The sequence below is a fragment of the Hyperolius riggenbachi genome, chromosome 7 (genome assembly GCF_040937935.1).
Source record: "Hyperolius riggenbachi isolate aHypRig1 chromosome 7, aHypRig1.pri, whole genome shotgun sequence".
Classification (NCBI taxonomy): domain Eukaryota; kingdom Metazoa; phylum Chordata; class Amphibia; order Anura; family Hyperoliidae; genus Hyperolius; species Hyperolius riggenbachi.
In genome coordinates, this window is record NC_090652.1 from 214,768,266 (window position 1) to 214,784,959 (window position 16,694).

Here is a 16,694-nt window from a genome sequence, read left to right on the forward strand (position 1 = left end):
ATACGGATCTAGGGGGGGGCGAGCGGGTATCTTGCCCCAGGCGCAGTTTGTTGAATTCTTAAAAAGGCGGCAAAATGAATGGCAGTTTAGGCGCCAAAACCTGACCTTTAGGCGCCAAAACCTGACCTTTAGGCGCCAAAACCTGACCTTGCCCCAGGCGCAACTTGGTCTTGCTCCGTCCCTGTTATCGGTAGTGCCAAAGCTCTTGTTTTCTACTGCTTGGATCCTGGAGTGGGAGGGCCTTTGGGCTTGGGCACAACTCTTCCCTTTTTCAATGACTGCCACTCCATCAAACATTGTTTGTAAAAGGTGACTAGAGGGGAAGACAGAGTTAGCAGAGCGCAGCTTTCATGCAGGGTGGTATCCGGACATAAGTGCAGTTATGTAAGGTGGAGCTAGAGTGTAAAGGGATTTGTATATAATTATATAATTGATATTCAGACAGAAAAGGAAATAACAGAGATGGCAGTGTTAAGACAGTTGGGATATATGTTATTAATATAGCTATTTTAAGAGCAAAGAGAACAAGTGTCATCAGCTTATACATGATGCTGGAAATCAAACAAACTGGTAAGCTGCCCAAGACAATAAGCATAAATAGAGAAGATAAGGGGTCCAAGGACTGAGCCCTGGGGGAGGTGGTTTCACAATGTTCTACTCTAAAGGTCATGTCTGTGAGCTATGAAGAAAGCTGGAAGGGAGTAAGACCCTGCATGCTCTGAGCGTTCAGGATCTGGAGAAGAAAAGGATGGTTCATTAAGTCACAAGTGAAATCAAGAACAATGAAAACCTTAACGCAAATCTGTGGGGATAAAAAGGTCAATGTTAGATACTTACCTCAGTAGAGGGAAGCCTCTGTATGATCCAGAGGCTTCTCCGATCCTCTCGCACCCCAACGAGGCTCGCCAGAACCCCTTCTTATTCACAGCTGTCTGTGTATGGAGGAAAAAGCAATGCATGAGCAACCCCATGCTACTTTACAGGCACCAGCTTTACTTGCGCAAACACAGTGTGGCCACGTTCCTACTCGGACAGGAGCGCGGCGACGTTAACATATTTGACAAGCTCTTGTTGAATATTTTCAGAGGCTCCCAGCGCTGGATCGATGGGGTTGAGGAGAATTGGAGAAGTCTTTTGATAATCCAGAGGCTTCCCTCTACTGAACTAAGTATCTAACTTTGACCTTTACTTCAAGTACCCTTTTAAGGCTTTGATTTACTTGTGTACTGCATCCTTATGGAAGACGCACCTGTGCTGATGCGAAATCGCATCTGAATCCCTCTGCCATACTAATGGGCGACAATAGAAATTTAGTTACGATATATGAAAAAAAGATGTGATCCCCTTCCCCCCCCCCCCCCCCCCCCCAAATGTGAATCAAAAACAGCCTATTGATTTAAGTAGGCTGTTGTTTCGGATGTGAATTTGCGTGCCAGAAAACGGAGCATTTTTCGGCAAGTGGAAATGGGGCCTTAGACTAGTGGTGCTGAAGTGATTGTTCGCTTTTCTGGAGGTTGCTACCATGGAGTGGATGGAGCGGAAACCAGATTGGAGGTCAAAAAGAATTAATGGAGAGGTGATGCACCTAATTCTGATGATCTGACAAAGGTAGGACTCCTGGCAGCTAATCCTATAACAATTTTTGCTAGTGCAAATGAAAATATCACAGTATCCACTTTTTTATGCTAGGATTGCACTAACATGGTTTAAATCATCTTATTTAATGCATTTATCTATGCTGAGACTTATAATTATTGTACAAATCATCTGACTCTAGTTCACAGAGTTTGGTCAAGCTGCAGCAAATGTATCCACATGGTGACCACATTGCCCCATTCATTTGTATAAACCTTCATGAATAGTTTCTATTATATAACTAAAGCAAAGCAGCAAGAGAAAATGAGCAGCAAATTTCTACACACCCTCCAGAGCAAACAAGGCTGCATGACTAAGGAGGGAGAGGAAAGACTGTGCAAAGTCTCTACAGGCACAGAACAACACACCACAGCACCAGAGCTTGTGAAGCTGGTCAGAGCTCAGGGTTAAACATGTGATTCATCCAGGTCAATGTCTGTCTCCCCCAGCTCAATCTGTGTGAAATTAAAGTGTCCTGACACTAGCGGGTTTTCCATGCCGTTGTCCTCGCTGATATGAAGGACAGTGTCTGTGTACTGAAGCAAACTGCTGGTCTCCAATCCAGCAAAGTCTTCAGGATCCGAAAGATGGGAGGTTGGGGAGCTGTGGAGAAGAGGGGCTGCTGCTCCTCGACTGGACTCCATGTCCTCCTTCCCCAGGAAGTGGCCCCTTCTCTGAAAGAAAAAAAAAAGAATGAATCACAAGGGATCAATAGAAACACATTTTGTTAGGATTAGTTCACGCCCGGATTGCAAGACAAAATCTGTGTATTCCCAGTGATTGCACTTTGCAATTCTCATTTGGGGGACCGAGAATTGCATTGTGAATTCTCCTGAAATGCTGCATGCAGCACGTTTGCAATTTATACAAATCACAAACGCTGCAGTGAGAATGGTCCCTGAGGCAGGGCCGAGGCATAGGCTGGAGAGGCTCCAGCCTCAGGGCGCATTGTAGGAGGGGGCACACAATTCATTCAGCTGTCATTCCTAATTGTGTTTGAAGCAGAAAGAAATAAGAAAAGGAGATACATGGAAGTGACTACAAGCCATATAACTAGAGATGAAGGTGTTGGGGGGCCCTGGGGTGCCTTAGTCTATTAGCAATCAGTGTGTGACGGCTGGGGTGGAGGGATTAAGGGGGCGCACTTTGGTATCTCAGCCTTGGGTGGTGGAGGACCTTGTCCCGGCTCTGCCCTGAGGTTAGGTTCACAACAGTCAGTGCGTTGTGTCCCCTGTACAGCAGGAATGGAACAGATCGGTAAAGCAGTGCTGCACATTACATCACAGTAAGGCATACAGTCAATAAAAAGTATGCTTCACTGTTAACGCTCGTGTTTTGCAGTAACACACTGCATACAGTGCGCTAAAATAATGCATGTTATTATACCGCAATGCAAACACCGCACTGTGAATGTCACATAGGTATTGCAGTGCAGCAAGCCTTGAAGCCGCATAACAAAGCGCCCGTTATGCAGCAACACACCATTATGAATGTAACCTTAGGGATACATTGTTAAGAGCTGAAACACTGCTGAAAAGCTCCTCAGTGTCAACCAGCCCTTAGGCCTCGTTCCCATTGCGTTCTGCTCGTGTATCTGTCTGCGTTGGGCTTTTTTAGAGGCTTTTTTTTCCCTCTCCTGGCGCTTAGGTGGGCGATGCGGTTTTTTCTAAGCGCTTTTCCAGAGCATTTTTTAATTCACTTCCTGACTCAAGTCAGAAAGTGAACTCTTTGACCCAGAAAAGAATAACCACAATGTATTTATCCTTAAAAATGCAAAAGCAATCGCTGCACAAAGCGATTTTGTGAGCGTTTGCGGTTTTCCGATACCTTCCATAGAGGCAAAATCCCCCAAAAATGGTACAGGCACCGCTTTTGCTGCACAAACCGCGCTGATATGAACCTTCTCATAGAGATTCATTGCACAAGCGTTTTGTGGCCGATTTTAACCACTTTACCCCCGCGCGTACGTATTTCTCCGCCCCTTTTTCCATCCTTTAACAACCAGGGACGGAGAAATACGTACTTTTCCGCGTTCCCGACGCTGTCCGCGCTCCCGCTCGTAAACACGCCGCCCGCCGCTAGTAAACACACCGCCGCCTGCTCGCCCAGAGATCAATGAACGGGAAAATCCATTCCCGTTCGTTGATCTAAGCCCCGCAATGATCCGCTGCTCTCCTATGGGCAGCGCGATCATTGTGAGAAAAAACTCACGTGTCCAGCCTCATTATACTTCCTCCAAGCTTCCGGAAGGAAGCTTGGAGGTCGCATTAAAACAAAAAGTTACTGTGGCCATCTTGTGGCCAAATAGTAAACTACACCCTACACATTTTTCACATACAAATAAATGACTTTTACACATAAAATTAACTCATTACCTCCCACACTCCGTTTTTTTTTTTTTGTAATTAAAAAAAAATTAAAAAATTTACAATTAAAAAAATACATAAATAGTTACCTTAGGGACTGAACTTTTTAAATATTTATGTCAAGAGGGTATAACACTGTTACTTTATAAACTATGGGCTTGTAATTAGGGATGGACGCAAAAATGAAAAAAATGCACCTTTATTTCCAAATAAAATATTGGCGCCAAACATTGTGATAGGGACATAATTTAAATGGTTTTATAACCGGGACAAAAGGGCAAATACATTTCATGGGTTTTAATTACAGTAGCATGCATTATTTAAAAACTATAATGGCCGAAAACTGAAAAATAATTATTTTTTTCCCCACATTTTACCTATTTTCCCATTAAAACACATTTAGAAAAAAATTATTCTTGGCATAATGTCCCACCTAAAGAAAGCCTAAAAAACGGAAAAAACAAGATATAGTTCATTTCATTGCGATAAGTAATGATAAAGTTATAGACGAATGAATGGAAGGAGTGCTGAAAGGTGAAAATTGCTCTGGTGCTCAGGGGGTAAAACCCCTCAGTGGTGAAGTGGTTAAGAATCGCCTGCGCTTGAAAAAAGGCTGAAAACGCCCTTAGTGTGAACGAGCCCTTAGTGAAGTCAAAAACAAAATACTGTATTTACCTCTAGCCTCAAAGTCATGTGACTGTTTAGTCTCTTTCCTACATCTCCTTGCATTGTGCTTGGTGCACTGCTGTACAGCTGTACACACAGCGGGGACTAAATTGTTTTTTTCTTATTAAAACATACTTTACTAATACATCAGATAAATGTGGAGCATAAATATATTTTTCTATTTTTGCTGGAAATCTGCTTGGACTTGTGTTAAAGAAAACCTGTACTGAAAAAAAGTTCCCCTGGGGGGTACTCACCTCAGTAGGGGGAAGCCTCTGGACCCTGTTGGGGCTTCCCCCATCCTCCTGTGTCCCACGGCGGTCTTGCTGCAGCCCCCGGAACGCACAGGCGACAAATCCGGCAGCCTGTGCAATATTTACCTTTTTGGGCTCCATCGGGTGCGCTGTTGCGGCTCTTCTGACGCAACAGATTGTGCAGGATCTAAGGCTACCTTCCTGACATTCCTGCAGGAGTTGGCCCACGCAAATTCTTGCATCTCAACAGGGGCGCCGCGTGTTGGCCTCCTTGTACCCCCAGGAAATGAGGGGCAGCGCAAGCACCCCCACAAAGCAACATCACATGGGCAAGGAGAGGTTTGTTCTCTCCTCAGTACCCCTGCAGTATGAGGAGAGAACAGACTTCTGGCAAAAGTACTTTATCTTGGAATCTGTGTTTTAAAAAAAACACCTTTATTATGCCCCATTTAGAGAATAAAAATAATAATGTTTTAATAGAAAAAAAATTAAAACCAAAATAGTAAATGACAAATTCAATAATAATGATTTAATAGAAATATTATTACTGTCTAATCAACAATAAGTATGTCAATAACAGTCATAATATAGATGGTAGTAATATTATTACTACTACTTCTGTTGGTAATAATGTTATTATCAATACTGAAGTTAACGTCACTTCTAAAAAGAATAAAAAAATAAAATTACATTTTATTACAAATGCAGCCTTTTTGTTGTTGTTTAATGTATAGTGTTAAATATCTGGTACAAATTAAGCCCCATCTATCCTTGCTGCATATATCAGTGAAACTATACAAGAGCCATGATCAGATCGGAGTGTTATAACATTAAAGAATAAAAAGAGGTGTGTGTAATAGACATAGCCGTTTCTTGGGCAGTGCGGGCAGGGCGATTGCCCGCAAATAGAAGAAAGGGGGGCGCGCAGGGAGAAAGACATAGAGCTGGTGACGTGCAGTGCATCCAAATGGAAGAAGATTACCAGCGCAATCACCTTCCTTGACTTCTCCTGGGCTGCCTGCATCAAACATCAAGTCATCACGTCACCACTGCGTGATGACACCGGATGTCCCGTAGCGGTACTGCAGGCCGTCAGTGCGCGGCACCCATGGAGGAGTCGGCTTTTCGGGCTCTCTTTGCTGTGTGTTTTCCTGGTCCCTGCTTCCTCCTGGATGAGTGGCTGGTCACTAGTAAGTAGGCAGATCTACTTGTGACCTGTGGCTGTGTGACTGTTCCTAAAGAGTAAGGGTTCACGAATCCACAGGGGTGGGGGGGAAGGGGGCGCAATTTCTACACCCTCGCCCTGGGTGCAATTTAGCCTAGAAACTGCCCTGGTAATAGAGGTAGTAAAATGGTTAATCAATACACATGTGAAAGTGACTGGATAGCTGCAGAAATTTCTGTCTCAGACAAGAATATGGCATGTGTACAAGCTTCTTTAAAGATCAGTCATGCTGGATCTGCAAACGACAACAACCTCCAATTGCATTGTTCCCCTTCTTATCCTGCCCACCAGAAGCTGCTCCATTGCACATCATGCCATCTCCCTCCTTCCCTCCCCATAGCAACAGTACATGTCTGCAGTGTGACGTGTCTGTACAGCAATCGGTTTGTCCTAATGGTCCTCACATGTGCACATGCCGGTAACCTATGGTTGTCCCTGAGAACAGGTTTTAGAAACTAGATGGAATTATGTAATGATTCAAATAGTGTTAATTATATAAAGAAATAAAGTCATTCAACTTGAGACCTGCTATGTAGCAATCTGTGACTGCCACCATATCAAACGTACATATCTAGGATATGGTGAAATATTTGAATAGACAACAGTCTTAAAAGATGCTTTTATCTGTTATCCACAATTTGTTTTCTTGTAGGATAAGTACCATAGAGCTTACATCACTTGTGGCTGTGCTGCATTGTCTGTGGAATGGACTTTGTATTATCTTTATTCTCTAGAGTGCAACTGTGATGTTTAGCTAACAGACCTACTGTATTCCATGTGCTGTTGCTTTAAATCTCTCTAATTAAGTAAGTGCCCGCCCTTAGGGGTGTGTTTTAAGACACAATTTGTGATTTATACGTGAGTTTTCACTCAGTGTGTGTAACACTTGATAAAGGCCGCTGGCCGAAACGTCGTCTGTTTTTTCTATTACTATGGTACAATAAACCAGCATTTTTGCACAAATCCAGGTGGAGACCCAGTCATTCTGTCTTTGCTGTAGCTAACAGACAAAACCAGTTGCAGCCTGAAAATCAGGGGCGTAACAATAGACCCTGCAAGGGATGCCTCCGCAGGGTGGCCCAGAAGCCACAGGGGGCCCTTGGGGGGGAAATTTTGAGAGACTGACAGCTAAGGGCATGGAGTAAAAAAACGTATTCTGCTCTAGCACCATTGTTATATTGACTGCATGTGTCCAGCACACAGATAAGGAATCACACACACTTTGGAATTTGTACACTGTCCCTGTTCCCTAGGGTTCGTAAAAAAACATCTGTCTCTCACTGCTGCAAAGTTCTGATGACTAGATGTTCAACCTTACAAACAAAGGAGTCACATTTTGAAAAAAAGTTGTAGACTTTTCCTTTTCAGCAAAAGGATTCCTAGATTCTTATCACACGGGCTAATGACTTTATGGCCTCTGAATACTTTTACAATGCAATGGGGTGGAGATTGATGTCTTACTGTTGCTGCTTCATTGAGAGCTTGTTGTCTCAAGGAAGTCCAAGATCTTGTAATAACAGTATCAATCAGTGACATTCTGAATATTTTGCCAAAGTTACATTGAATTCTATATCTTATGTTCAGCATGTCATTGTTGTTCCTCCATACAGCATGTGCTCTCATGTAAAAAAAATTATAAGGCTGTGTGTATGTATGTATGTACTGGGAGCAGAGCTGCAACGAGGGACTTGCCAGCTGCAAAGGGCTGGTGGAAGCCCCGGGTAAGTAGATCTGGGGGTAGCATAGATTGCCTGATGTTTCCTTTAAGTCTAAGTGTTTTTATCTGCATAGGGAAAACACATTGGTCCTCAGTTTTCCTGTGCAGAAAGCGAGGGGGGTGGGGGGCCCCATACAAAGTTTCGCGGGGGGGCCCAGTGATGTCTAGTTACGCCCCTGCTGAACATACAATATAGATGTCTGCTTTTCTGTAGTTACAGTTTATTTCTTCCCAATGCTTAAAAATACACCCTGATCAATAGCATTTTGCAATCCCTAGACAGGGGCGGTGTAATCTGTCAGATATAATGGAAGCCTCTCCTAAACTTGAGGCAGGATGTCCAAGGTATGGTGTTATCTCCTTGTCTGATAGCAGAGATATTTGGTCGAGGCCCTGGCCCTTATGATCAGGTAAAAAATAAATAATGATTATAATGCAGGATTGGAACCAGTGTCATACTACTAACTTCCAGACCAAGCTGTGGATTAGGAGGAAGCTGAGAATGTCATAAATTGAAGCCTGCTGATATAGCCACAAACCTCATGTATTCAGAGCTATGTTCTTAAAGCTGTGTTCCAGGAATGCTCTTGTTCAAGAGCAGTAGTTGGATTTAAGCATGCTTGGAGACCTTGGTAACTTGCATGGTTCAGTTACTGAGGTCTCCCTTCACCTCCTTCATTGCACCTACCTTACTCCCCACAGGCTGCACCTTATGCATAGTTTAAATTCTCCCCTGTGCTTCCAAAACTGCAATTCCACAGGCTTTCTGGCCCATGTCTAGTGGTGGTTCTGCGCTAGGGTATAGGCTCTATGGAATCAGATTGCACACTTAATATCTGAAGTCCTACAGTTTCAATTTATTAGGGACCTTACAGTTGTTCTTTTTGGCTATAAGACTTCAAGAACCATTCGGGCCATGAGCTAATTCAGCATATCTCTAATGCTACAAAAATTCATATTCCTGCCAACTGGAGATCCAATGCCCTTTCTCCAATGCCAAAATTCAGAAAATAAGCTCCGCCATGATATCCAAATTTTCTAGAGCTAAAATAGAGGATTGTGGACCCTTTTTCCACAAGACCTGGGATCCCTGGATATTGTATTGGGAACATCACGTTTCCAGTTTTAATATTTGAAATGAGTCAGATCATGTTTAATACTCTTTTCTATATTTTATGCCATTTATAGCTTACATTAGTACCTGTACTTGAGGTTCAGCTATTGGTGCCTGCCGAGAATCAGCTGTGTGACACTCCCTTTTAGTTTTCTGCTTGAAACCTTTTGATTGTATTTACTTGCCAGGTTGTTGAGGCCCGCTCTTCGAGCTTGACCAGTTTTATCTTGATGTTTCAAAAAAAAAAAGAGATTTTTTTTTATGAAGTGCAGTAGGTGGGTTTAGTTACTAATTCATGATTTGCAGTGAAGAAAAGCAAGTGAAGTAAGGTCCGGGATTTGTCGTGGACTGGATATGCTGACACAAATGAACAAACATTGATTTGGGTAATACCTTTAATGGATAACTGTACATAGTTATTGCAATAAACTATGTACAGTTAGTCAATAAAAATATTACCTAAATTAACATTTCTTGGTTTGATGTCAGCATATCAAGTGAGAAAAGACAATGTTTTGTTTCATTAGCTCAATTTTAAAATGCTAGTGTAGGATTTGAAGCAAATGGCCTAAAAAGGTTTTGTCATGGCTGTCACTTCAAGGTTGCTCTTCCCATTCCAAAATAAAAAAGCCAGTGCCCACAAATGAACATCAATACTCCCCAAATCCCTGGTTTATTCCTGCTGGGTTCTGAAGTGTCCTGTTGGGTGTGGTCTGGTGTTAGACATGGAGAGAGTCCGAAGACATAACTACAAAAGTTGATTAGGTGATACCTTTAATGACTAATTGTTCAAGATTTCTTTACTAGCTTTTGAAACTTAAAGTTTCTTCTTCAGGCATGATACAGAACTGGATCAGAACCAGATTTCCAGAAGTAACCTCAAGATTAACCTACCACATCATTGCAATGGCTGCCCCCCCTCAGTGTGGTCCTGAAGGGGGGCACTGACACACACACACACACCACGCCTTCTCTCCTTAGCTTGATTGGAAGCAGCTGTGACTGTCAGGGTACTATGCAGGGTGCAGGGGACGTGACTGGGGTAAAGTCTTGTAGTATGTAGCAAGGAAAGTTGTGGGGGAGGGCAATGCGGTCCAAGTACTGCATATTTTGTACATGTATATTTTGCTTAGTGAAATCAGAATTTTTAGGCTTCCTTTATCCTCCTTTACCCCACCAATCTATTTCTGGGACCCTCTGAACATATTCAACAAGAGCTTGTCGAATATGTTCAAGCTGGTATGGGCACAACCACACTGTGCAGGCACAGGTATGACACAGGTACAGCCTGAGCAGAAGCATAAAGCTGCTCATGCATGGCTTTTTCCTCCATGCACCAGCGGTGCCATGCTGCTGAGCAGGAAATGGCTGTAATTGTGTCCGGGCAGTGCGGCCACGCTTGTAACAGATCTAAGCATGGCCTTAAAACAAGAAGAGGGTCCCAGCTGGGCTTAATGTGGGTGCCACTATAGCTGTGCAGCCCCGGTATGTGTAATTTGGGTGCAGGCAATGGCTGGAAACCGAATTACGCATCCCTCCTAGTTGCTACGACTCGGAGGCATAATTTGTATTGTACGCTGCCCAGAATTCCAACGGCAGAAGGTGAGCCATCATTTGGCTCACCCTGCGCCCAACTGGACAGGCGATGTAACAATACCTACTCGTGGTAAGGTGAGGAACAACGGATTTGGCCACCTATAGTCACTGTCCAGCATGCCAGATCATTAAGCAACCTCAGAGAACAACTGTACCAACACTAGATTCTAAACCAAGGCGGCCTACCAACCTTTAGACACATTCCTTGTATGCTCGTGGAGCAGAGCAGAGTACAATGATGTCTCTACAACAACCTTTCCAGACCTTCTGGAAAGTCACTTCCATGCAGATGCACCCATTTCATTTAAAAAAAATTAAACTGTGCCAAACCTAACCCAGCACCAACATTGACTATGCGGGGGAAGCTTTTTCCATAATTCACTGTCTACTGCAGTGACATCTCTGGAAACCAATAGCACCAAGCTGCCAGTGTCAAGCTAATAGGCACTAGCAGCACCACACCACCTTCACATACAGTTTGTGCTAGTGGTATGCTGAGTATGGCTACATGCTCCAATGATTACTGCTCAGTATTCCTTCTTTTTGGAGGCATGCTGACACAATCGTCAGTCACATGGCTGCAGTTGTCAGACAGAAATGGGAATGCAACTTTTGAGTGACAATCTTAGGAGCAGCTAACTGTGCTTTATGCAACATGCGCTCCTGTCAGATTGTGCTGTAAAGAAGCCTATTGAACTTGATCCAGTGTGGTACCCCATCGCTGATACCCACTCTAGCCCCTATGAGAGAGACTCAGTTGTACAGTATATTTTTTAAGTAGCAGGAATATGCTGCTAAATGTGATTATCTATGAGTAATTGCTCATTGTTTTTTTACAATATGTAACTCAATAAAGCCCTGTGTTTTTACATCTGTTATTTCTTGCAGCTCTGTTCCAGCTTATATTTTCACAGTAAATATTTTGAAGGCTCTGTAGATATGAGAACAGCTGGAAGTAGTATTTCTTGAGTGCGAATGCAAACATTCTATTAAGTTCATAGAAGGACATAGAAGGACCTGTTACAGACTTCACAGATGTCTCTGGCATCTCACAAGGTTCATTTACAAAATGTAAAAGTGTGGGTCACAGTACAATATAATTTGTTTCACATACAGGCTTAGGCACATATTTCCGTATCAGATTTCCGTACCTTAGGATCATGGGAATTGAAAGGAATAATCATTAAGCTCCTTTCCCAGTGACAAACGTGCTTCTTGCTTTGTATCCCAAATAACAAAAGTTTGCCTTCTTAAAACAGAAGGTATTTGTGATTATCCAGATTGGAGTGAGCATACGATGTCTCCCCAGGTGCAACACTGCTGAATATGCAAATCTGTCCCTGTAAGCTAGCTACACCTCCAGGTTTGCTGGAATGCAATGATGTGTCAGCTTGTTAATTGTACAGAGCCACAATAATCCAACATGCATACAGACTGTTTCAGATTGGTTGATCCTCATCACTGAATGGCATGAATTAATGTGGCTTTACAGGGTAGGACTTGAAGCAACCAGAGCTACAGACTACCCAGCAAGCTCATGGTGAACCAGAACTCCTAGGAGTGTGTAAGGGGATTATTTGTTGCTCTGTACAAATAACAAGCTGACACATCATTGCATTCCAGCGGTTCTGGAGGTGTGGCTACCTTACAGGGACAGCAAATGATAATTTGCATATTCAGCAGTGATGCATCATGGGAGACATTATACGCTCACTCCAACCTGAATAATAGCAAATCCCTTCTGTTTTAAGAAAGCAAACTTTGTTTTGCATAACATTTTAGTAAGAGGGCTTTTTGTTCCTTTGTAGCCCCTCCTAGGTGTTCTGGTTCACCATGAGCTTGCTGGGCAATCTGTACCCCACATAAAAGTTACTGACTACGTGCAACGTACTATAATGGGAGTGCTTCCCAAACATACCATTAACAACTGATTATTTGACATAAGGCAGACCTTTGAGATACTGTACGCAATCGGTAAGTGAACTGAACTGATGCAACTGTTGGGGATTATAGCAGTTCACTTTTTCTTAGACCAGGGGTTTTAGGCCAGGGGCCATATAGCCTTTCTTGAGAATGCTAGGGCTAGGGGGCGAACTAGCAGTGGCTTAACTAAGGTGCTTGGGGCCCTGGTGCAAGTTTTACATGGGGACCTTAGCACTCGATTAATATGGAGCCCCAAAACCTACCAAGGACAGCTGCAGTGTCAGAAAGGTGTAATCAGAGTAAGATAATAGCTTGTTAGGGTTCACCACTATGTAATGCACATATAGAGGTGTTCATTATCAGCATAGCAGCAATAAAAAGCTAATAAGATGGATGAAGGATGGCCCTTAGTGGGCCCCGGTGCGGTCACAACCTTTGCAACCCCTATTGCTACGCCACTGCGAACTAGCAATATTAAACAACATTTTAGCTGATTGCCATTAGGTACAGTTGTCCTTTAAGGCCCAAACCCACAACACAATTTTTCTGAACAATTTTTTCACTCTCAGATGTACACCTATCAGCACTTATTCTCTCCCCTATCAGCATCCAGCTGAATCAGTTGGAGCATTGCTGGAGGTGAATTGCCAGTGAGGCTGTGGGGTGGCCGATACCCCAAACACGATTTTGGGCCTGAACAGGCCACAACATCTGGTGAATTTAAACCTGAAGGGGGCTTCCTATTGTTAAGAATATATGTGCAGCCTTATACAAGCATTGATGAGCGCTTATCTATCTATTTAAAGACTCTGCTATAGTTGATGCACACAACTGAGAAGAGTGCTCCATTAATTCATTGTCAGCTAGAGTTATATCATTGCCTGTTTTATTTTAATCTATTTTTGTTTTACATAGACATTGTGATTGTATGTGCGCAGTATCTGGGTGCCATTATTTGTATTCAATAGGTACACTATGCCTGTGACATTTTGTCAAATAAAACAATCCCAAAGGAAATAACCCATATACCGTGTGCAGTTAGCATGCCCCTTTCAGTATGCAGGCACAGTGCTACTGGCGCAGTGGCAACTGCTAACCAGTGGCTGCTACTGCTGCTGGTGGCTGCTAATCAGTGGCTGCTGCTGCTACAGTGGTGGCTAATAAACTACAGAGGAGCAAAGGGGGAGGCAGAGTGGGGATAAAAGGTGGCCCCTGCATGCGGCATCACGGGGGGGGGGGGGGCACCAAAAAGGCTTGGAGGCCACATTTGGCCCCCAGGCAGGACTTTGGACATGTCTGCCTTAGACAGTTGCTTTTTTTTGTCTTCCCTGCACAATGTTTACCATGTACCCCTTATGAGAGCTTCTGCATTCCAAGAACCCTCTTGGAATAGGAAAGTTTGCCCCAAGTACCCATTGTGACTTCTGTATACTATAGTTACATTATCATTGTTTATAAATTATTTTCACTTTTGCTTTTAACTAGCTAAAATACTAATTTGGCCTTGTTTGTATATTATTTATCATTTTCTAAAACTATAACTTTGAAATACTTAACGGGCCTGGAAGAAGCCGCCGTGTGCGGTGAATTGCGATGGCTCTGCACGCTGCCTGCCCGCTCTCCTGTTCCTCTCCTGGTAAGCCGCCCTTGTTTACTGGCGGTTTTCCGCCTCTGTACTACACGTTGGTGCTCTTCCTTGACTGTGTTGGCATTCACCTTATTATCAGTGGTTTTCCGCTTCTATGCACTTTACTCTTCCCTTTCGTGGGACTTTTCTGCTGATGTGGAACACTGGTCTTATTCATTTACCTACTTGGCACTTACTTTCCACTCCTTATTTTCCTCACATTATTTTGCAACTTGACATGTGTGTTTTATTCCTGTGCGCGCATGTCAGTGTGCAAATCATGGTGTAGTCACGGTCCACACTATCCTCTTGTGCGATCCAGGTATCTAGGGGGTTTTGTACTGTATTGTAGATGTTTACATATTGTCGTATGGAGAGTACATATTTAATGTTTAATATTGGGCTTTGCATTCAAGTGCAACTGTTTTTATGGTTTTAATTGTTATATGGTGTACAACAAAGACTTATTACATTTATTATACTGTTGTGGTGCGGTTTATCTAGGGCCATCTCTTGTCTTCTGCTTTAGTGATTTCTTCAGAATTCTTGTCAATACATTGGGGTGCAAGGTGATAAACCCAAAAAAATATCAATATCAGGGATATTCAAGTATTTCTTTAACCTACCACAAATCTAACACTGTGATCAGCATAGCTGTAAATGGTATAGTCATCCTACATTTCACTAGCTCACAGCCCCATTGTCATCCTTGACTCAGCACTTTTCTACACTTATATTCAGGATCTCTCCTTCCACTTTCAAGTGCATAACATCTCTAAATATTCCCCTTTCTATATGAGTAAGAAAGCAAATTCTTCGTACTTGCTCTACAATTGCTTGCCTCAACCGCTACTATGTCCACCTATCAGATGTTCCACTTGCATGATCTTCACCTCCTTGATACATGTTAAATGCTGCAGCGAGCGTTGTCTTTTCCTTTCTCTCTACTCTTCATCTGCTGTTCTTCTATTCAAATCTCTTCACCAACTTTCAGCTTTGAAGTCACATTCAAGATATGAAGCTTTACCTTTAAATCACTTGATAGCTCATGTTCCACCTCTGGATTTGACCTCACTGCCAAATACACTCTGCTTCTCTCCTCTAGTGTCCTCCTCATTCATAACATTTTCCCATGCATGGCTCAATGGCCTCAATTCACTAAGATCATGCTGGAGATAATAAGGCAAGATAAAACTTACCTCCACACAGTAAGAGAGTTATCTTATCTCTTCATTCCTTACCTCTTCTGTAGTTAATTTACCTCCTCTGTAGTTAAGTTACCTCCTCTGTAGTTAATTTGCCTCCTCTGTAGTTAAGTTACCTCCTCTGTAGTTAAGTTACCTCCTCTGTAGTTATCTTCACACGCAGTTAATGAACAGCCTGTCGTTAACTCTGGAGTTATTTTAAGGATTAAAGAGTTAACTTAAAGACAGAAGAGTTAACTTTAGGTTTGCCTGAGGTAAAATGTTTCCTGAATACTACATGCCTTATCACCATGGTAACAACTCTAGAAGAGTTATTAAAGACAGGAGATAAGCTTAGTGAATTGAGGCCATTGTCTTCTCTAGAACAGCTCCCATACCTTGAAGCTTCCCATTTGACTTTTCCTTTTCTAAGCTGTCCACACGCTTCTATCTCTGGCTCTGCCCTAGGCCCCTAAAACCACCATAGTAAGTACCACACATCCATCATCTACGCCTACTTCTATCTCTCTCACCTTTTATATCCCACATTCTCTCAAGAATCTTCCCCTTCTATGTTGTATTTTGAACTATGAAAGTGTGTAACTTGCAGCCTTTATTATTTATTGTTTACCACCTAGGTAATGTTTGCATTTTAAAATAAAGGAAAATTATCATACGTCTAGTCTGGTGAAAGGTACGGAACAAAGGAACAGAATAAGGATACTAGATTATTGGGTCTTCCTCACTGAAGCTTTTATACTCTACTTGACAATATCTATTTAAGATTGTGTGCCATTATCTAGTAGCATATGCACAACACTTCTTTTCATTCAAAAGGCCATTTTACATACATTGAAGGTCATAGATAATGTTTTTACTGTTCTACATTCAATCTGCATTTTATTGCAAATTACCACTTCCAGGAGAAGTAGGTAATTTCGGGCTCCAGAGGTCATCTGGTAAAATTAGTGCTGCATAGACCGCACTGCTAATTGCTTAAACAGGGTGACACCACTCATGCCACATACATACTCTGGAGGTGCAGGAAGAGACCTCTTCCAGAGGTAGCAAGCACAAACTGTTAGAGAAAATCCACAACTCTCCAAAGGCTCCAACAAAACGTCCACTTTTGTTAGCTAAACAGGACAGGCAAAATGGCTGACGTGTTTCAGACAATGTGTCCTTACTCATAGCCACATAGCATTGCTAACTTCAGCGATAGCAGTGCCTAGTGTACAACTTGGATGCCAAAGGCATCATTTATTACCACAATTTCTACACTACTGAAGGTGGAGGAACTTCTTAGCAGCATTGACTGTGTCCCAGATATTGGTGGGGGGTAGATTAGTGTTAGGAGTAGGTAGAGGGTGAGTTAGTGTAAGAGGAT

General features: G+C 42.7%; 1 protein-coding gene across 21 annotated transcripts in view; it reads right to left on the bottom strand.

Moving 5' to 3' along the window:
- Window positions 1–1,366: 1,366 nt before the first annotated feature.
- Window positions 1,367–16,694, bottom strand: part of UNC80 (unc-80 homolog, NALCN channel complex subunit) — a 261,092-nt gene continuing 245,764 nt past the window's right edge. For 20 of the 21 annotated variants that reach the window (XM_068245196.1, XM_068245188.1, XM_068245180.1 and 17 more), the window contains one exon: window positions 1,367–2,309. In XM_068245196.1, the coding sequence (XP_068101297.1) occupies window positions 2,043–2,309 (267 nt within the window). In that variant the 3' untranslated portion in view covers window positions 1,367–2,042. The remainder of the gene's footprint in view (window positions 2,310–16,694) is intronic. The other variant, XM_068245194.1, reaches the window with a different exon arrangement.